The sequence below is a fragment of the Aptenodytes forsteri genome, unplaced genomic scaffold, assembly GCF_000699145.1.
Source record: "Aptenodytes forsteri isolate BGI_AS27 unplaced genomic scaffold, ASM69914v1 Scaffold216, whole genome shotgun sequence".
Taxonomy (NCBI): domain Eukaryota; kingdom Metazoa; phylum Chordata; class Aves; order Sphenisciformes; family Spheniscidae; genus Aptenodytes; species Aptenodytes forsteri.
In genome coordinates this window covers 1,486,109-1,508,763 of record NW_008796114.1, presented here as the reverse complement: position 1 = coordinate 1,508,763, position 22,655 = coordinate 1,486,109, and the positions used below count along the sequence as shown (strand labels likewise).

Sequence of the window (22,655 nt, the reverse complement as noted above, 5' to 3'; positions counted from 1 at the left end):
AAACAAGAGCAGCAGGAGCGGAATAAGCAGTGCCACTATCTTCATGGTATTCTCCATGCTTGGGACTTCTTATTCATTCCTTGCTTCAAGAAAGTTTCTGTCTTTCCAGAGTGACTCGGCATACTTCCTTGTTACATAGCCAGTCCTAGCCAAGCAGAAACGAGCCCCATCCACTGATTGTTACAGAGTTGTCTGCATCTCCCCAGCTGAGGAAGGAGTCTCCTGCATTCTACATGCCAAGTCTGCCCCTTTGCCATGGCTACAGTCCCCACCCTTTTCCGTGGCAGGGTGTGGCTCACCATGGTGGCAAGCAGTCATCGCTGTGGACACCTTCTGGGGCTTTGTGTCACCCAGGGCGGGTTGGTAAACTCCTTCAAATAGCAGCTTTTCTCATAGTCGCTTCTCTCCCCTTCTTATGGCTGTGTGAATTGGAAGATGAAGTCCTTTGATATTAGACTTTCACTAATAAATCTTATTTCAATTTGTAGTACCTTCAAAAACTTTCAACCTTGGTTAAGGATTTTGGTGTTTCCCCTCTGTGTTCCTGGCATGCTTTATTTTCTGCTCTCTCATGTTGTGTGTGTGTGTTAGGAGTTGAGCGAGATCCTGTGTCTACTGAGAGCAGGAAACAAAATTCTCTGATGTTGAGAGAAAGTACCTGGAGCAAGCATATCCAGGCGCTTGCTGGAGCATCCGTGTCTCCAGGTAGGAGAAGGCAGAATGCAAAATGCAGGTCGTTGTCAGGAGGCTGAAGAGACGTAGTTAACACCGACTGAGAGTCAGAGGAACATGGTGTTACATGGATTTCTTTTGTTTCACTGCAGACTTTGTTTCAGGTACCTAGATTTTATCCAAATTAAGATGGATCCTTTAAATGTGTGGTTTTCCCTGCCTTTCTGAGCTTTGCCTTTGGGAAGCTCGATTCTTTCAGCCTGAATAACTCAGGGCAGTTGAGAACGTATTTAACAGAAATTTTGATTTGAATTATTTTAAACATGACATCACTTTTTGTAGTTAATGTTTGGCATAATCTGAATTGTGTCTGTCTGTATAGATGAGGGCTTTATTTACATGTTTTTGTACTATTTCTTTAATGCTCGTTTCAGTGGGTAAGCCTGTTTTTCTTCTGATCCTCATAAGTTATTGCTTGTTTTGATATGCTTGCTCTGTGGGTTTTTTAATTGTATCACAGGCTCTAGAATGCATCTTCTAAGATGGTTGTTTTGAGTATGGGTTTTCCCCCAAAGAAGTGTGTGTGCTGACTGTAGTACAGTGCTACAGCCACTCCTCTGTTGCAGATCTGAGATGGTCAGTAGGTCACAGAGTGCTTAGGAAGTATTGTTCTGTCCTGCAAATGCATGAAATGCAAGCCCAACCAGAGGGCAGATCACAGGGGAAGAGCTAGTCGTCACTCGTAGCTTCTGTGCAGGATCCTTGGCAGGTGCGTCTAACACCTATCTTCATATGCACCCAGGATGAACCTTCTGTTCTTAATCTTTTCTGTAAAGTGATACTGGGCATGTGCCCTGTAAATGTTCATTCGTGAAAGTTTACAGTATTCTTGTGAGAGTCCGTGTTGTCACTTCAGTAATTGAGTAGTGGATGGACTTATGGATAAAATGCTGGAGATATTAACTGGATTTGGGGTGCTTCGATGAACAGAAGTATGACTGTACCTTTTCTCAGCAATTAGCAATCTGAGAGCTTATGACCCTCACTTACAGATTAGAGTCCTTAAAGCTTCTGAAAATTCAGCACATTTTCTGAAGGAAGATGAGCCAGAAAAAGGAATGCTGTAGCTAGCGGTGGTCTCTAAAAAGTCAGATTTAACTCTCTTGACTAGCATCTTATAGGAAGTCTGTAATAAAACCAAACATTGAGCCCATGGCTTCTGGGTTCCTCCCCACAAAAATTCAGCTGCAGCTGTTTGTGGCAGGATTTGGGGGTTGTTTCCAGTTCTTGAGTATGTTCTGGGTTGTAAAGAAAGCCAAGTGACTGAGAATGAGGATTAGTAAGTGATACTTACATGCTTTGCCTAGAGCTCATTTGCTAGCAGTCCATAAAGAGACTTGTAAGGTGTGCAGGAGTAACCCCATCTTGCCTTTACAGTAACTAAGCATCTTACCTGGTGTGAAGAGCATTTGTCTGTGGAGAGACTGCACAAGGTACCTGTTGACTGCTTGCTTTTTTTCATGAAGTGGAGCTTCACAAATCATTAAAACTCCCGGTGTGACTGGTAGTGGTAAATAAAACATTCATGCTAGCAATAATGTGCGGAATGATAGAAGCCCAGAGATGAATAGAGGGTCAGTTGTTGTGTGGAGTACATGGCTGTGCTCAAGAAACGGTGTCAAGTAAGGAAAACAAAGTGAATATTATTCTAACGGCTGTTGTGTGATAGTGGCAGGAGGACACTTACACCATTATGACAAAATGTTCTTGTCTGCTGCAGATTTATTAATACAATAAAAAGGATAGGTTATTGTTTTATTTTTGTTGAACAAAGTTACTTATGGTATTTGCAATATGAAAAAAAGACTAAAGATTTACTGTGTTTACCTTTACCAGCCTTAGATATAAAGCAGTTCCTTTACATGATTGTCTTTCTCATCTTTATAAACACCATCAAAATGACATACCTTTCTGGGCAAGATAATATAATTTGCATGTATAAATCGAGCCTGAAATCTGTCATTTAAAATAGAGAGCGAGGGCTGTTCAGTACTTGATACTCTGTTAACAGATAATCAAACTAATCCTTTCCAGGAAACTGACAGGCAGCATCTCTTCTGTTCAGGAAGACTCCTTAGTAAAATTATATGCCAATGGATATCCCCAAAAACTGACCTAAATATATAAAGTATAGGTCTTCAGTAAGCAAGACAGTATATCTTGTGAACTGGTTTCACAGAAGTCTTGACTGTACCTATGAAGGGGCTTACCTAAATTAGGATTTCAAATGTTTAAAATCTTGGAAGAGATAATGGCATTGTGTACGTCCTATTCAATAAAGATGAGAATTCAGTTTGTTGCCAGGAGATGAGCTGCTTATTCATCAGTGGTCGTGACAGCTCACTGGTCTCTTAACAGGACACAGCCTGGAAAAAAAAAAAATCTTTTTTTCTTGAGTTTTAAAGCATTGTCACGTATTGGACATTGCCACTGCTCACTGCAGTGCAGATTGTAATCCTTGTGCAGTTTCTGTTTACTAGGCTTGTACTAAATGTTTTCCTGACTGGCAAGTGACACTTAGCCCAATTTATTGCTGCATCTTGGTACCACATGGCACCCGAAGAGGAAGGAAGGAGGAGAAAACTGACTTCATTGCAATTTTGTTTCCTCTAAGTTTGACTGGAAATAGGTTTGCCTGTTGGTATAACATGCTTTAAACTGGTGGAAATAAAACACAAGCTGTTTTAGCAATAGAAAATGCAGTAACTGTGCAGTAATAGCCACTCTTAAAACTCACTCTTTGGTCACGTTCCTGTAGAGGACTATAAAACCTGAGAAAGAATAGATCATTTGTAACTATTCACGTGCCATGTATCTCCCGATGACCATGTCTATTAGTTTTTGGCTCCCTCTTCAGTAGTGTAACAGTCATACTGATGCTGATGGGCACCAGTGACAGCAAGCGTAGTGTGTTACCTGTTATTTTTCTAGACATTCATTTATTGGCATTACTGTTGACACAGTAAGACACTAATTTCTACCCACTGAGTTTTCCTATGTTCTTTCCTCCTACGTTAGCGTCTGCACTGAGGGTTTTCATGCTTGATCTGATCTAGAGAGGAAGCATGGCATTCTTTTTCGTCAACTGAAAAAACAGTTCTTCCAGTAGGATTTTTTTTCCACTTTAAAACAAAGCAAAAATACAACTCTGGACATGATAGCACTTTAAAACCAGGCATCTTTGGCTGGTTTTGCCTTTTGAAACTTGTTTTCATTCAGTGCTGTTATGTTTCCCTCTTAAAAAGGAGTTTGAATATTAAAAACTGTTTAGACAAGAACAGGTACTGAGAGAGAAAAATGAAATAAGCCACGAATGCTACAAAAAACTGCTAAGCAAAACCACTAAAAACTAGCAAAATCTCTAGCAAAAGTCATGTTGCCTCTAATGATGTGTTCACCTATCACATGATAACATGGTGAACTCTTCTAGTCTATTAGGAATCAAGAGGATGCTAAGCTGTCTGCAGTAGTACTGTATTCCATTTATGAATTTATGATAATCAGCTGACAAATCTTTAAAGAAATGACCAAGAAGCTCTCTAGCCTATTAACATTCATTTTTTTAAATTCAAAATATAAAATTGCAGATAAGTGCCTAAACCAAAAGAACACAACTGTGTCCATGTTCAGAAAAGGTCATTTAAGGTGACCTAGGTATCTAGTCAGTCTGATTTCACTCCTCTTCCCCATCCCAGAAATTCAGTTAATGGAAAATAAGATATTATCAGTATAGTAGTGATTTGACAATAAAAGTATTCTCGTAAGAATTTATAGCTGACTGTAGATTTGCTCATGTTGAAATGGGAAGTAAATAGAAAACTCTGGAGAAATTTAATCAATTGGTCAATGTGGGCTGTATAAATGAAATCCATTTTAATGTTGCCAAAGGTATAGATGCAGGCTGTAAGTTAGAAGAAAGAAAAAAAAAACAACAACCCATGTTGGCCAGACCAACGTGGGAATGGAACAAGGGAATATGTTTTGAGTAGCTCTGGCTTCAAGAGTATGTGGAACTCTCAAAAGGCAAGCAGTTCAGTTTGAAGTTTCGGTATGAAATCCTGTGGCAAAAGACCTATGAGCATTTGGATTTATAAATAGGAGTTTTGAATACGAGGAGGAATTCATTTCTGTTTAAGTCATTAATAAAGAATCACTGTTGGTATGCTGTAAACATCTTGGTAACCATGTTCTTAAAAGGATGTGTAAAAACCGCAGAAGTATAAAAAAAAAAAAAATCACAAAAAGATAGAGGACTGATAGTTGTGCTTCCTGGATGCATGAATAGTCAGTATGTTGTATATGACTCAGTCCAGATATGTCTCTGGAAGAAATGTTTCACTTAAATACTACTTATTGACAGAAACACAAAGTGGCTTGGTAATTATGCTTTATTTTAAAAACAAGATCAAATTGTTGCTCTGTTGAGCCTTTTTGATTTTTATGTGTATGGCATAAAAGAAGAAAAATTTTGTCTTATTTCTGGCCCTAGGATCTATAAATTATGCTGCAGGAGTTTAAGGTATTTATCTTACCATTTTTCAAAATAAATGTCTTTTTTCAAGTGCCTTGCAGAATTTATGCAACTATGAAGATTCGGTGCTTACTAATTCATTGCTCATAGCTTTTGTTTGCCAACCAATTTTCTGTCAGAACTTGGTCCTAATATATATATTAACTGTAGATAAGCTAAATATGTCTGTAAATCTGTGAAAACAAGCCAGTTCATCCATTAAAAAAAAAAAAAAAAAAACAATAAAAAACCAACACTACTTACTCACTCTCATCAGATACAATGTTATGAAATATATTTTGCATCTGACTGTGTAAAGGATATCTTTTTGAAGATGTAAAAGCTATGTGATTTTTTTAAATTATTTTCTAGACTGTCTGTGATTTTGCATTGTAATCTGTTAAATCATACCAATGGGAGGAGGGAGGCTGTGTGTATAATGAGTGCACATAGTGTGAAACAATGTGTAATTTCATCTCTGTGTAACTTTTTTGTAAAGGCAAATACAGTCTAAAGGGGACTGAGTAATTTCTGGCAAAGTCTAAAGGGGAAATCAAGATTAATTTAAAATGGAAAGCTTGGCAGCACATTCGAGAGAAACAGGAGGCAGGAATAACTGAGAAAGTAAGTAGAAATTGATACAATGTAAGCACAGAACTGAAGGACGAATAAGGTGACATGGCAGAGAAAAATATATGGGAAATTAAGGAGATATTTGACATGAGTGGAGAACACGTTAGGAGCAGGTGTTACCAAAAAAAGCCGGTGTCAAGAGGAATTAATAATCAGAGAAGGTAGATAATTTTTATTGCATGAAAAGGATTCTCATAAGACTTGTAAGTATAGCACAAAATGCTTAACTACTTGACTTCAGAACCATTTCTTAGGGTTCCTAATACACATTTTCCTTCTTAAAAACCACAGAGAGACTGGATCATCAGTTGGGTTGGGACCTTCAGGAACATAATGTAGTCTGTTACTCAACTCAGTAGAACAACTGGTAGTAGCAAAATACCAAGAATCACTGATTAATAAAAAACCCCCCCGAGATTAATTTTTACCATTTGCTTTGCCTGGGTGTATTTGGCTACAAAGGCATGTTGAGAGGCTGATAAATCAGGGTCAATTCTAGGTCCGAAGAATATGTTCCAGAGATGAGAAAGCGTTCTTCCCCTGTCAGATTCCCCAAGATGTTCCTCATACTCCAGTTCCTTACAACTACACTCCTGGCACTCCCTCCATGGTCCCTTTTTAGGTATTGTCTGCTTTAGCCCTCCATTCATTCCCTGTCCTTCCCTCTGATGCCTTTTGTTTGTTCCCTTCAGCCTCTATTCCTGCTCTCTTCTTTTAATGACTTCTCCCTGGCACTTCACCTTGTATGAGGTGGGGGACTGGAAGCCTTACCTTTTAACAATTCTGCTTCCCTGCTGGCAAAGCGATCTTCTGTCCCTTGATGGCTTTTTTGCTTGGTTTCCTGATGGCCATTCAGATTTTATCCTTCTCTTTCTCCATTCCCTTTTTCCAGGCTTTCTAAATCAACCTACTTTCTTGCTGTCAGCAACTAGTGGGAGAACATTTAAGCCGGATGCCAGACACTGTGCTCTCACATCTGGTTCCCTGTGCTACAGTAGCTCTCTCAGCAAGAAGAAATCATCTGAAGGGAGAGTCTTTTAAAAGCCCACTTACATCTGTGGAGCATGCTTAGGCATGAGTGATTGTGATTGGTATGTTGTGCAAATTCAAGATTGTTGCTTCTAGTCCTGAGACGATTTATTTACAAAGGTAGCTAATCTGGCAGGTTAATAGTGCTTGTGCAGGGAAACTTACAGTGAAGAATTCGGAGATATGAAAAGAAGGAAAGATAAAGCACAAAAATTGCCTGGGCTGAAAGCAACATTCTAATAATAATAATAGAAGAGAAAACTAACTCAAAACTGCCGTGGTTTTCGACTTAGTTAGGCGGGATGAGAAACAGTGCATTGTATCTTCCTGGAATGATCAGATCAAGGAGGCATTTATATGCCAGATTTTCATCGCATTTATTCTGAATTTTAAGTGATCTGTGATGTTGGCTGACTGGTGTAAAGTGCCTCAGATTTGAAGGCCTTTTAAAAATGGAGAATGTGTAACTTTTCTACTCAAATATGCATGAAACCCATGCCAGGGAAGCTGATATGGCTATTGAAGTGAACGGAAATGATGCAGTTTAATTGAGGTATTATTAGCCAGTGCCAGGTAGTTTAAATGTGATTAGCTGGTTGTCCAGTGCCTGCCAAATTTTTATGTTTAGACCTTCTAGAGCAAAAATTTCAAATATTTCTAGTAAGCTAATATATGCACAAACTTTCTCGTGTGGATTTTTTAAAAATATCAATAGTGTGAAACCCATGAATATTTCATTAGATCCTAAGATGCCTCAGTCAACAGTAACTAGATTCCTCATGTCTGTTGTCCAGGAAAGCAGCTTTGGAAAACTTTAGAAAAGATAAAGATAGTATCACTTAAGAATTCTGTTAGCAAATCTTTCCCTGCTGGTGATAGAAAACCACCATAGTATTTATTATCTTATATCTAAGAAGCAGCATTTGAACATGTAATTGCTAATTTGTAAAATGTAAGTAGGAAAAGTTGTAGTTAACCAGATAATATCTGTCTTATCTGCATTTAACTGATACAGTTTAAGTATTTTTCTGTGTTTATTTTTCTGCTCATTTGTAGGCTGGAGATTGTAGCTGAACAGTATGATCAGATAGGCATTTTAATGCTTTTCAGTACAACTCTAACTTAGGAACTACCAGTAGGATAGTTTTCCTAGGTTCTCTAGTCCATCCATATTGGTTGATAGGATGGGGTAGTTTCTTGCCATCTCTTTTGCCAGTGTTTTACCTGTCCCTGTATTCAGTATTCCAAAGAAACATGACCTTTATTTTTATCTCAGAACAGTCTAGGGCCTCTAGGAAAGAGGAGATCTGGAGACTTGGGTATACGAATGGACCTGTACAGTCCTGTGGGCTTTACTGAGCTTTCTATTTCTTTTTCAGAGCGCAGTTGCAGCTTTTTCCTTGAAGTCAGGATAGTTCTGATACACTGCATTAGAAATTTTTTACAAGCTTAATCTCTGAGTCTCCAGACAGAGATACTAAGGATAGCTAGGCTTGTGTAGCCATGATTTTTAGATCAGAGGCAACTGTTACATCACCTAATTTCATGCATCATCTGAAACTGGACAGCCTTTTTTGCCTTCCTACCATTCTTTCAAATTGTCAACAAAAGCATGTCTTTCAAGGAGGTATCCAGTGAGATTTTTCTTTTGTAAAAGTATTTGTAGAAGTGTCATGTGCGGTGTTACTGGCTAAAGAAAACGTTAGCCTAGTCTGCATGTTTTGAAAACTAAGGGAGTTTCAGAAAATCTCTTTACAAAGGCATTTTTCTTTTAGTGCAAAAAACCTGGTTTGACTTTAGAAACCTTTAAAGGGAAGAGAGGCCTGGATCAGAACAGGTGCAGGAGGAGGCAGTCATAAATGTTCATAAATGTTGACTTTCTGAGTTTGCTGAATTGGTAATGTTTTTTTTTTGTTTTGGTATGTTTTTTTGTTTTTGAAAGAAGGAACATTTTGTGAAGCATTTATTGGCTCATGAAATGAATAAATCAGCAAGTTATGTAATATTTATGGATGAAGTACTATGTTTATCCTGTTGTTCTTGAGAGACCAGAATTCTCATGGCACAGGAGGACTCTGCAGCAACAGTTGCATGAACAGAAGTAACCGGTCCTGGACTTCCAGCAGGGTGAATTTGGCAGTGTTTTAAAATCTTGGAGACTGTTAGAATGAAGGAATTAAGCCCAGTTTCTTTCTCTCTGCCTGTGTAAATCTTCTGCGTGTAACAGCTGCATGGCTTACAGAAGTGTGGTAGCTTAGAAGGCTAAGGTTTAAATGAATATTGTTGGGCACCAAAGCTAATGCACAAGATGAATGACATCACCCTTAGATCACCCCTACCTTCAGAAAGTGCAAGAAGGAGGACCCAGGGAACTACAGGCCAGTCAGCCTTACTTCAATCCCTGGGAAGGTGATGGAGCAACTAATCTTGGAAAACTATTCCTTGGCCCATGAACAACAAGGTGATGGGGAGTAGCCAGCATGGATTCACAAAGGGGAAGTCATGCTCAACCAACCCTGATAACCTGTGATGAAATGACTGGCTTGGGAGATGGAGAGGGCAGTGGATATTGTCTGCCTAGACTTTGGTAAGGCTTTTGGCACTGTCTCCCATAAGATCCTCACAAAGAAGCTGGTGAACTATGGGCTGGATGAGCAGATAGTGAGGTGGATTGAAAACTGGCTGAATGGCTGGGCCCAGAGGGTGATGATCAGTGGTGCAAAATGTAGTTGGAGGCCAGGTATCAGTACTGGGTCCGATCCTGTTCAACATCTTCATTAATGATCTGGATGATGAAGCACAGTGCACCCTCAGCAAGTTTGCTGATGACACAAAACTGGGAGGAGTGGCTGATATGCCAGAGCATCGTGCTGCCACCCAGAGGGACCTCAGCAGGCTGGAGAAATGGGCTGACAGGAACGTCATGCAGTTCAGTGAAGGGAAGTGCAAAGTCCTTCACCTGGGGAGGAACAACCCCATGCACCAATATATGCTGGAAGTCAACCATCTGGAAAGCAGCATTGCAGAAAAGTGGTGAACACCAAGTTGACCATGACCCAGCAGTATGCCCTTGCAGCAAAGAAGATTAATATCCTGGGCTGCATTGGACAAACTATTGCCAGCAGGTAGAGGGAGGTGATCCCTCTCCTCTACTCAGCACTGGTGAGGCCACACCTGGAATGCTGTATCCAGTTCTGGTTCCCCAGTATGAGACATCGTGGACATAGTGGAGAGAGTCCAGCAAAGGGCCACAAAGATGATGAAGGGACTGGAGCATCTCTCATTTGAGGAGAGGCTGAAAGAGCTGGGACTGTTCAGCCTGGAGAAGGGAAGGCTCGGGGGGCATCTCATCAATGTGTACAAATATCTGAAGGAAGGAAGTAGAGAAAGCAGAGCTAATTGACACCATAGCCATTTTAAGTTGACACCATAGTCTAGATTCAAGTTGATTCCTGTTTTTTTAACTCTGATCTTAGACTGCTGAGATGGGTTTAGATTTTTCATTTCCATATTAATTTTTTTTCTGTCTTAGAGAAAGTAATATAAACTCACAGAGCATCCCTTTGCAGGATGTGTCTTCTCTTGTTTAAAGACTTTCAGTCTTTTAGAAATGCTGTGTTGTTCATCCAGTACTTTGGTAATCATTACAGCTCACCAAAGCCAGCAAAAGTAACTTAGCTATGGCATTGTCTTTACAGTATCTGCAAATATTCCTTCTTTGAACATCTGCTATGACTCAAGAGACCTACAGTGCTGAAGAGGTGCTGTTGTATTTATGTAATTCTACATCATTTCACCACTATAGGTGGTGTAGTTTGTAGCTGCCTTGCTAAATCTCACATGAACAGGGATTTACATTCTCCAGGACCAATTCTAAATGTGACATACCTCTTCAATCATCACTCTCAAACATCTGTAAAATAGAGCTGAAGTGCTCTCTCACTCTCAGTTCATACTACGATAGCTGAAATTTTCCCAGAATCTTAATGCATCTCCCTCATCTCACAAGATGCCTTTGTAATTAAATCCATGGAATTTATTGGAAGCAAATATGTAAAGAGGGAGTAATTTCTTCATTTCTTGGTAGCAGGATGGCCCCCACTTGCAGTGGGGAATTCCCTAGGAAAACTGTAAAACCCAGGAGGTCCCAATCTTGAAGGGGGAAAGTGTGTTGGAACTTAGAGCTATTCATCTGGCATGCAGACATCTTCTTCCTATGCAGTAAGGCTTATATATAAATAGGCAACAAAAGAGCAATGCTTATTAAGCTAGTTATCTTTTTTTTTGGGGGGGTGACAATGCTGCTTATCCTGATTTTCAGCAGTAAATCACACCATGAGCCTCTGTCTCTACTCATGCAGAAAGTCCTATCTGACACGTTGAGCTTTAAATGGGTGGTTAGCCACAAAAGGGCGACGAAGAGTTCACTACTGCAGATAGAACTCTGAAGGTAGAAAGATAACTATTCTAGATTGGGCCAAGAAATACCAAATCTTTTCCTCAAGGGTCTGAGTCTAGTTTTGCTGTCAGATGTTCTTTTGTGGTTTTTTTATCTGTATTTAGTAATTATATAGGTCTGCCTCGTCATCTTCATGCTTAGCATTCAAAGGAAGCATGTGCAGGATTTGGTAGTAATGGTAGTACTGACAGTGAGAGTATCACATTTTTGTGAACTTGTGCAGTGTATCTGTTTTGTCTGATGTTTTTTCCAGGATCAAAAGTTATCAAACCCACAGGACCAGCCACATTGCGTGACTATGGATACTCACTCGTTAATAACTATCAGATTAAGCAGAAGTCTGGCATTTATTACTGTTTAAGAATGACAACTCAAAGACTGATCTATGCACATAAATGAAAGGGATTCTTGATTTGTATAAAACATCTAAAATCCCCCTCAGAGTTAGGAACAAAGACCATTCAAGGCTGTTTGCCATTCATAGTTCTGGAAGGGAACACCTAACAGCAGTATTAGCATAATATAGTCTTCTAAGAGTTGCAGCCATGCATCTCAGCAGTCACTGGATACATCAATAAGGCTTTTGAAGAATCGTCTTAATCTTTAAGGCCTTTTCTGCTGAATGTTTTGGCCTTACTTGGATTAATAGGCTCAGGAGCAAGCTTTCATATTGTGGGGTGGGTGGCAGGTTCGATATGTTAAGCATCAATTTAATGGATGAAAATGATTCAGGCCCTCACAGCTGGTCTGCTGTACACACTAGTTTGTAGATACTGATTGATTTTTTCATCTTAATGAGGGATCCACTTATCTGATTTGGGGTTTAGGTTTTGCTTTTTCTGCTAATTTTCACTCTCTCCCCTTCTAGCTGTAAACAGCTTGTTTCGTATTTGATAGGGGGAAAAATCCTTCCATTGCTTTACAGCATTTGCAGAAAGAAGCATTAACCTACCAAACGCCATTTAAATTGATGGATTTAGCGTATAAGATTTTGCCATGTAAAATGGAAATACTTCTCCATGGTGACTTCTGAAACTTTTCTGAAGAAAGTCCATATTTTGAGAATGGACAGAACAGCTACTGTGGGATTAATACACATGTTTACTTGGAACAGTGTTTTTGTGTCTTCAAAATAGGATGTCTTGCTAGAGGTGTTGTGTGGTCTTTACTTTAAGAAAACTCTGATCAGTTGCCTCCACATCTTAAGGCCACTACATGCTAAATTCTGTAACTAATGCAAGTGTGAATGCACATTTGAAAAAAGATGGAGTTATCCTGCAGGAACAGCACTTCTTTGAGAGCTGTTGTCTTTGTGGTTTCTTTGACTCCCTCTCTGTTACAGGGTCCAATACTTTGGAGCTTGTACTAGCAAAGAAACTTGGGGGTGGATGGTCTCCATGATTTATGCACCAATTACAAAGGTGCTCTGTGGGTCTACAGAGTAGGTACAAGGCCACGAGAGAGACAAGACACTTTCCTCTTATGTGTATGGAATGTGCACAAGCCATTTGATTAATTAGCAATATGGCTGGAAGAGCCGTAAAGAAGTTGCGTAGTTCTCAGTTATTCTTCTGTTCCCTGGCAGAGTCAAATAATGTCAATCTTCGTAGCTGCAGATGTCGTACAGTGCGTTTTTCAAAAGCTGATAAAGTGATGCCTCTGCAGCAATCACAGTTATGTTTTGTTATTAGTTATCCTTATCACCAACTTTTTCCTAATAACTGCTTACTTGCCCTTGCTCCAGTTTGTATTCTTCATGTCCACGTAAAAAATTATTTCCTTTTCTTTGTATTAGCCTTTTATATACTGAAAAGTCATTATCTTGTCCTCTCTTGAACATCTTTTCTCTGGACTAAAACACTCCAATTCTTTTACTGTTTCCTAATGAGCTCTATTTTCAAGGCATCCATTCATTTTTGTTCTTCTTTGTTCTTGTCTGTATGTTTCTTGAAATGCACTGCCTGTGTTACGAATGGGTGATTTAAATCACTTAAAGAATTACTGTCAAAGGTATTAGCAAAAGTGATTATAACATGATGTTGTAAAAGTGCAACTTAACAAAGTTCGATGGCAAGGTTCACTCTTATTACTGTATGGCACAATCGTTTGAACAATGATTCAAAACTACCAAGACACAAATCAAAGTTACCATGCTACAAGGTTATGCGAGATATCGGTTGCCTACCAAAGATCTGCCATTGGTAAAAGGTTTGGTTAAGGGGTCGAGTGCATCCATCACAGCCTGTCAACAGGGAACTGCTAAGGCTGAAATAGAATCTGTCAGTTCAACTTGTTTTAAAAAAAAAAAACAACAACCAAAAAAACCAAAAAAAAACCCCAAACCCCAAAAAACCACTTACGATATGATAAGTAACCATGTTGTCTGATGCCCGCACATTGTTTAAAAGCTAGAGCCTGAGGCATTTGCTGTTGCTTTTATAGTAAGGCTGAAGCTTACTAAAAGAAGTCACTTCAGTGAGCTCAGCAGAGCACTCTGGTCACATCTGCAGTCTCCCATAAAAGGCATCTCATCCACCACCGCTTGTTTTGTTTCTTTCTTTTCCCTACATCTCTCCAAATATGCTCTTCGGGTCACTTTGCTCTGATAAAAAAGCTATGCAGCTGTCTCCCAGTTCTCACTCAAGTCTGCATAGGTAAACACTGTATCAAGCACTAGGTGGTTTTGTTATCCAGAAGCAGCAGTGAGATGGGACTGAGATGGCAGTAAGGTAGGGAGGTACCTTAATAGAAAGTGAAGACATGTCTTCAACCTATTTTAAGTGTTTTGTTAGATTCAGTCTTGGGTGAGAGGGATATAAAGAGGTAGAGTTTTACCTTCTGATGCTAAATCAGTGGTCGTAGAGTCGTCAACCCAACAGAGGTGACAGGAAGGTGTCTCTAATCACAGCAAGCTTTCACAGGTATTGTTAACATGATTGTCTGAACTAGCAGTTACTGCTGATGCCCTGATGCTCTGGTTTGCTCACATGTGAAATGGCTGGCACAGTGATTGCCTTGCTTTAACTGTCCTTGTTTAGCTTCGTGCACATTTAGATCAGCTCAACCTTAACTTTATACACTCTTACTAAAAACTGCTTTCAATACTATATCTTGTTCCCAAGTGTCACAGTACATTTCAAATTGATTAAAAGCTGGATAGCGGTACATAAATAGTTAGCCATTAAGAATATTCTTCTAGTGAGGACGTTTCTAGGGATGTTCTCCCATTGAATATTCTTACCCTAATGTTTCAATATCTTTTATTAATAAATAATACAATAATGCATAGCGCTTTCAGAGGGTGCAGGATCCAAAAGCTGAAGCTAAACAAATTCATGCCACAAATGTCTTTCCGAACTATGTACTATTTAACTGGAAGTCATCATTCTGTTCTGGATTAGGTGTTGAAGCTTGTCTGCGCTGTAGAGGAGCTCCCTTTAGATGACTCCCTATAGATAGATCTATCTGGTCTTGGCCCATCTACTACTTAAAAATATAAAAGTTCAGCATGAATTTTTGACACATATTTATAGATGCAAATCAGGTGGTTTATATGTAACTGGGCCAAGATAGAGCTTTTAGTTCTCTTCAGGGTTTCTTTTTCCCCAATTACCATAGACTCCACCTGTATTATACCTCTTATTTATACTATGCCTTCCTGTTTTGACCTGGTCCTTTATTCAAGGTCAGATTGTTATCTGAATTTTACTGCTAAATTTCTGTGTATTTTCTCAAAGACTGTCTCTTGTCAGTATCTTTGCTAAAAATCATTCAAGCCATATTGCTTCTGTTACTTCACAATTCTATCAAATCATATTCTGAGGTATCCTCTTTTTCAGTTTAGACATATCCCATCTTACGATTCATTTAGAGTACCTCTGTAAAGGTTCTTTTTCCTGTCTCATTGCTTTCAGATCCACCTCTATCTCTCCGTACTCCACTGCATCAAATACAATTACATGTCATCTTTAATATTCTTTTCTGTTTTATTTCATGTCTCACTAGTCATCTCCTCAAATATTAGGATATTGATCTTTTCCCACCTCCATATGAATAAGGAGGATGTTCTTGATTGCTTATTTTTCACCTACTTTTCAGCTTGCTCCTCCAGCGAGCGTATCTTCTGCTTTCCTTCCGTAGACATTACAAAAGGGAGAAATCCTTTTTATAAATCCAACAGAGCTGTCTTGTAGTCCTTCTTAAAGCTCTTATTTCTCTTAATTACAGAGTATTGGTCAGGCAGTTGATAATAATGTTTCTATGGTATGTCCACGTTGCATAAGTTATTTTGGGGCATGGTAGTTCTTTTTGTTACATGTTTGTGCGGTGCTTCAAACTGATGAATAATGTTACCTTCAAATTAAGGAGATACTTTTGTAGAAATGTAGTGAATACTGACAATGAGTTAATTAAAATGTATTCTAGCAACTAGCTGCTGGACAGTTTTATGTCATGGGGATCTATATGCCTTCTTGGAAAAGGTACTTCCTGTAGGCTTAGAAGGAACTTTCTCCTAGTTGCTTGTTTAACTAATAAACATTAGGCTCTGAGTAAGGCTATGACAGATTTGTGTTCCAAAAGTAGGTAGGAACAATACTAGAAATGAAAGAGATTTCATCCTGTCAGTAATTTCTATGAGTAATCAGACTTGGGAGGGAAGATTAAGGCTATAATTATTTTTCTTATGCATTATCAATGAAGGAAAAGCTACAGGAAACTGCATATATGTGGTTTTGCATAGACAGTGTTCATAAAAGAATAGGAACTCTGTCTGCACTATATATATCTCTCATTAAATAGAGATTGGAAGTTTGTAAAAGTTAAAGTACTTGTGTGGGGGGTGGGGGAGTTGTCTCTTGATTTTTAGGTACAAAATATAAAGTATGGTTTAAAGACTGCTTTAGAAAGCACTTGAAATTCCTAATATTGGTGGAGGGAGGTGGGAGGAGGATTGATATTCTTCTTTAATAGGAACCTAAGCACTGTCGCTGGAGAGCATGGAAGGAAAGAAATGAAAATGACAAGTTTTCTTTTCATGTTCAAGTCTTAATGAAGTTTATGAAGTGAACAAGTGAAAAATAAACGATAAGTTAATATATTTCTTACAATGTAAAGCTTTTCTAATACAAAGAGGTGGGTGGGGCAAGGAAATTTCAGTCTTTATAGTTCTTGGAGATAAATCAGACTTTGTAACTATTTGCAATTGATCCTACTATCTTAGGTTTTCAAGATTAAAGCAGTGCAACTGGCAGGAAAACTTCTTCCAGCCTTCAACACACCTACGGGTATACCATGGGCAATGGTGAATCTGAAAAGGTAATGAATTTTCTTTTGTGGGGAAGTGTGTTCCTCCCCCTCCCTCCAACTTAAAATTAGTAACGGCATATGTCTGTTTTTCTTAGTAGTGGAACTGTAGAAGATGCAGACAAGTTGGCATTCCTGGCACTTTAGAATAATTTTAGTAGAGTTCAGAGTATTTTACCTCATTAACTGCAATAAATTGTGACCGTGATTTTTTTTGTCTCGATTCTGCAATAAGACTTCAACATGCCATTGGAACATGCCCAGTGCATTATGCCATGTGTTGCCCTAGAGCTTAATCATTGGTTCTTTAGTCGTTAAAGAAAATTGTTTGCAGGCCATGGTTGAACTTACTGGGTTTTATGTACTGTGTGAGCTGTATGTTACCTTCCGAAGACTCACGATGTGTGAGAAGATGATGGGACTCTGAAGACACTAATTCATTTTACAGTTCAACTGAGGTATAAACGCTAATGTGCTGAAGTCCACTACGGTCAGTGGAGATGGAGAGGCTCCTTTAGATGGCTGTTCAGTCAGACACTGAACTCAGGTGGTCTGCATTGTCTTGTGGAAGAGAATTGCCTTGTCTAATTTATCTTGTATTGCTTGTTCAATGCTGGGTTTTCCCTCAGATTTTAAGAGAGTGTTTTTGATGCAAGGCATTTTTAAATTTTTATTACATTCTTAAACAGTAGCTGAATTGGGAGGCATGTCTAGATCGTGTGTACACTTAAGCCATTCAGAATAGTAAATAGCAGAGTGCTTTTGAATTGTTTTAAATTGTTTTCCTTTTAGGAGAGATATTTGTTGTGCTTTGTTAGACTGCGAAGAGGTTTAGGATGACTTTGAGAGCATTAGCCTTACGTGCCTTTTTGTGATTGGGAAACGATCCTCACTTTGCTGTCACTTCTTGGGTGAAGACCATGGAGCTGTGGTTTGCCCTTCTGTTGGCGCAGGGCCTCACCAACCTTGCCTGGTTTTCTCTGCTTTGCCTGTGCTGCACTTTCTCCTCTGAGGCCATTTATTGGACCTCTGTACAGTTAATATTGTTGGCTTAAATTTCCCTACGCATTTTCTGCATGGCATTCTGGCTTACTCAGTCTTGTGTTCTTCCTGTAGTTTCGTACGGCTTGAAATTCCTCTGTGCATAAGTTCTTTTATTTTTGCTTTGTTTAGCCCAAGCCTGCACCGTGATTCCAGTATGTTTGAATGGCCCAGGTGGCTGTAATCCTCAGGCAGCCCAGGCTTCTGGTTCACTGCCTTGAGCAATATAGATGGCGAGGTTTAAGAAGCTGCAAGCAGTAGATATATGGATACTTATCAGTAAAACACGGAGGCTGATCGCATAGGTTGGGTATCAGAGCACAGTCAGGAAGGCAGGACCAGGGAGGAGGATTTGCAGTAGGCGGAGGGGAAAAGATTGGAGCGCCAGAAATTTCATGTGTGCCGCTGTTGTTTATGCATTTACTGCGTCAGTCTCTTGGTAACGTACAGAACCCTCCGGCATCACAGCAGAAAATACAGCGTCTGGCATGCCAGGGGGCAGTGACAGTAGCAGGCACATATGAGAACACTTATCATGAGGCTGACGTGCAGTAGTAAAAGACAAGACCTGAAAGAAATATTTGGAAAATTATCGACTTGTGTTTTATTAGCTTTTGTATTCATAATTAAACACTTAAATTCTCTTTTTATGAGAGCTGTACCAAAAAAACCCTGAGACAAGCTATGGTTTTGTCTCTCTACACTCTATAAACAGTGGTTACTGTATTTTAAAAGGTGGTGTTCTGTCTCAGGTCAGAGCTACAAATACTGCTCCATAACCAACATTTTTCCTTCACATTTCCTCTTTCTAATTTATAATTTAAAAAATAACTAAGACGACATTCCTAGTTGATTGTAGTCTTATTGATAACTGAAATCTTTTGTGAGAAGAAGTAGAAGTAATCTCCAGGAAAATGTAGTTAACTCCAGAAATTTAAAAGACCCGTTCCTGGAAGGTGGTGAAAACTCCTGAGTTGGATTAAACCAGAGGTAATTTAGGAGTTACGACTTAGCAAGATGGTATCTCTTAGAGTGCAAAAGGTATGTGGTCTGTGGTACTCTCTGTTGATTCTTTGTGAGCCTGAGGAACTCATAGTATTCTGCCTACAGTAAACATACTGTTCTCCTATGTAGATACAGATAGGGCCCACTCCCATCCTGCTCGAGTGTCTAATACTGACTTGAAGCACATCCCACAGAAGTAAAGGGAACACGGCAGATGTTTGGCAGAACAAGGAAGCGAATGCTGCCACCTTCGGAAGTATACTCGTCTCGTCTGATAATTGCTTTTGATTCTTGTTCTTAGGAACATGCAATGAATAAACAACAATCAAGATTGGGTCTAGTGTTAGGACATTATATTTCTGTGATATCAAGATATTATATCTTTTAATTACAGGACTGAGGTTATGGTATCTTTTTTCCAAAAAAACCCAACCAGTGAACCAACTGATCAATCAAACCATAACTCCTGTAATCTTAAGTATGGGTTAATATTTTTCTGTTACTTGTTTAATTTGCTGTGGTGGTTGTTACTAGTGCTGTGCACAGTAATTCTGAATTTTTTGTTCTTTTCTTCCTTTTTTATGCATATTTGTTGGAATTCAGTGGTGTGGGTCGAAACTGGGGCTGGGCTTCTGCCGGCAGCAGCATCCTCGCTGAGTTTGGTACTCTGCACATGGAATTTGTCCACCTCAGCTATTTGACAGGGGATCCTGTATACTACAATAAGGTGGGTCTCAAATTCAGTTTTTTATCATACAAGGGTCTTTTACACTGTTTCATCATAAATTGCATTAAAGGGGAAGTACTTTCTATATTGCATTCTATTTGCATTCTTGGTAGCAGGTAAATGTTTTCATACTTGTATTTCTGTTACCAAATAGGTGACTTTTTAAAGTAGAAATTTATGACAACACAAATTTTCTCATTTGTTTCAGCATACGTTTAAAAATCGTAATTTTTAAACATGGTTATGTCAGCAGTCCTTTAAAAGCAAAAATGTACTAATCTGCAGGAAGCCCTCAAGAAAGCTTCTAGGTTCAGGTTAAGAAAACTTACTGCTAAAAAAAAAAGAAAAAGAAAAAAGATTAGATTTAACTATGTGCAGAGAGCAGATGAATGTTGTTAGTGGTGATCCTGATTCTTGATTTAATTTAGGTCATGCACATTCGGAAGTTACTTCAAAAAATGGATCGTCCTAATGGACTTTATCCAAATTATTTGAATCCAAGAACAGGCCGGTGGGGTCAGCGTAAGTATTCTTATTTCATTCATTCCTAATTAAAGCTCTACTTCTTATTTTGTTGCTGAGTTGGAGATCAGAAAAATTATTCTGTAGAGCATGAACAGCATTGCTTGAAAGCATGCAACGTAGAGCGATTACTTAGATTTGAGATCTCCTGAAACCAATTTTTGCCTGTTGCTGTCTCTGAAGTCACGCAGCTCCATTTTATGGTACTTTCTGAAAGCAGCTTCCTACCAAATCTGATGCCTATCCTTGCTTTTATCAGTCAATAAAACCTTCAGTAATAAAGAATGAGGCTGAAAATAGTTTCGTCATTTTGATTTCGTTCCTGCTTTTGTTCTGCAAACCATCTGGTAAGTGGATTACTGGAAGGTAACGTAGAAGTAATGCATGTTTGTGGTGGTTAAATTTGAGCTCCTTCACCTGGTATTAGGGACTGACATTTACAAACATCATTATTCTACTTAGTGGCATGTGAAGTGGCACGATGAACCTCCCTGTAGATCCTGCTGTTATCAATGTGTGTCTCATTTAAAAAAAAAAAAAAAAAGGCTGTGGAATGAAAAGAAAAAATTGTTTTTGTTGCTGACAGTGTAAGTGGAGAGATAAAACATGAAGATAGACACACAAATATGATTCCTTTTCTCGAAGTGGTTCTTCCAAGAAAATTTGAGTGGTTTAGTGCTTTCATAGTGGGTGTAATAAAAGAGAATTCTTTTTCTTCAGGGTTTCTGTTCCTATTTCTTTTATGAATGCAAGTTTATTTAGGAAAAACAAGCAAGATGTTCTATTTCTGTCCCATTTGACATCATTGACAGGTTTTGGGGATTTCAGTGGTTGGCTGTAAATATCCAGCAGAACATGTTCTGGCTTGCAAACTGAGAATTTGCTTCTGACTTTGTCTGGTATATGAGGGAAATGAATGCAGCTGTCATTGCAGTGACTGTGAAGAGAGTTGTCTAATCTGATCGTTAAGGCCAAAATTGCCTCCCAAGAGTCTAATATCTTTGAGTGAATAGTGACAGCTTCTGAGACTGACACATGGGTTGATGAGATAAATTCTTCAGACAAATTTAGGTTTAACGATGCATTCAGAAAAAAGAAAGTGAGCAAATACAAATAGTCACCTATTATTTATTCAAAAGACAATTTTACATCGTTGTTCTGAAATAATTTTTTCTATTGCTTTTTTCTATTCCTAACCAATTGCTCCTGCTACTTTTATCAAAAGTAGTCTAATGTGGCATATCAATAGGATTCTTTAGGGGCTTTTTGGCGGTTGTAATAATAAAGCTCAGAATTAGCAGCTCTTGGGAAGAAGAAATAATCCTGGTCACTGAGAATAAACATACAGTGAAAATTTTAACTTTGCAGAAGTTTGATGGAGCTCGAACACACTATTTAAATGAATTTTGAAAGATAATACATTTGGGACTAAAGTTTAGAATTACAGGCTGAGACTTAAGTTCTTAGGATAAAAAGAAATACAACTTTATAGAGCCTTTAATTTTTCTGTGCTGCTCATTAGCCACAAACTTATTTCCTGGAATTTGGTGGTTGGTTTTTTGTTTGGGTTGGGTTTTTTTATTTTGTTGGGGGTTTTTGAGCAAATAAGCTTCCAAGTGCAGATACAGGTGTTCTGGTAGTGTTTCTAAGATATCTCCAATGCAACAAGCATTTGTAAACTTATCTTGAAAAGCTTTGTGGGGACAAGAAAGCAAGAATCCCTAATTCTGTTTTTCCTGCCACAAACCAGGATGGAACGATGAGAAACTGTCTTTGTTGCATCCCTGGTAGAACACTCTTCAGTGAATCTATTTGCAGAAATTTAAGAAGTTACAGTAAAGGTACACATGCACTGAAACACTGGACATATGAGCTGGCTTAGACAGGAATTTTTCTTCTGATTCTCCTGCAGAGATTGTATCCTGCATCACAGAAGTCAGTTAAGGGTGATGCCTTGACGCACTACATCTCAGTTCACTAGAGCTCGTGTCAGAATCCACGATACTGTTACTGACTTAAGTCACATTGTTGGTATTAAGGGCAGGCAAGGCTTTTATGTCCTCCTCAGAAGGTAATTTCAAAGAGCATTGTGTTTGGCTTGTTATATACTTTAGTACTGGAAAGACTGAGACAATGGAAAGAGTACCAAAGCATAACTTTTCTTCTTTCAGCTTCTGGGAAAGCTGCCCTTTTCGTTTTTGTTGTGACCTTTAGTTTGATGCATCTTATCTTGTACAAAGTACTTTCTCCAGATAGTTTCTGAGAATTATTTCAGAACTCTTTTATTTGCCTAGATACATGTAACTCTTGACTCTGACCTTTCTGGGTTTTCTTTTTTCTTTTTCTTCCTTTTAACATATTTTTTTTTTCCCCTCCTCAGACTTTTTTGGCTCAATTCCAGTTAGGTTTTCTGTTAATCTGTACGGTGTTCCAACTAAGTCATGAGGGGTGGGAAATAGGTAAAATGAATCTACATAAATACACAGTTGAAGAAGTATGGGATTTAGCTGCAATATAGCATCAGAATATGAAGGGGATATAGAAGGGAATAAAACCAGGCTCACTAGAGATGAGCCTAGGGGTAGCATGCCAATGCTGGGGGTGAAATCGATAGCCCAGCTGAAGTGCATCTACACCAATGCACGCAGCATGGGTGGCAAACAGGAGGAGCTGGAAGCCATTGTGCAGCGGGA

At 38.8% G+C, this 22,655-nt stretch overlaps 1 protein-coding gene across 1 annotated transcript in view; it reads left to right on the top strand.

Annotated features, from left to right (window-relative positions):
• MAN1A2 (mannosidase alpha class 1A member 2) overlaps positions 1-22,655 on the top strand; it is a 162,649-nt gene that overhangs the window by 83,270 nt on the left and 56,724 nt on the right. The window contains exons 6-8 of the mRNA XM_009287096.2: positions 16,585-16,679; positions 19,317-19,440; positions 19,869-19,962. Coding sequence (XP_009285371.1) covers positions 16,585-16,679; positions 19,317-19,440; positions 19,869-19,962 — 313 coding nt within the window. The remainder of the gene's footprint in view (positions 1-16,584; positions 16,680-19,316; positions 19,441-19,868; positions 19,963-22,655) is intronic.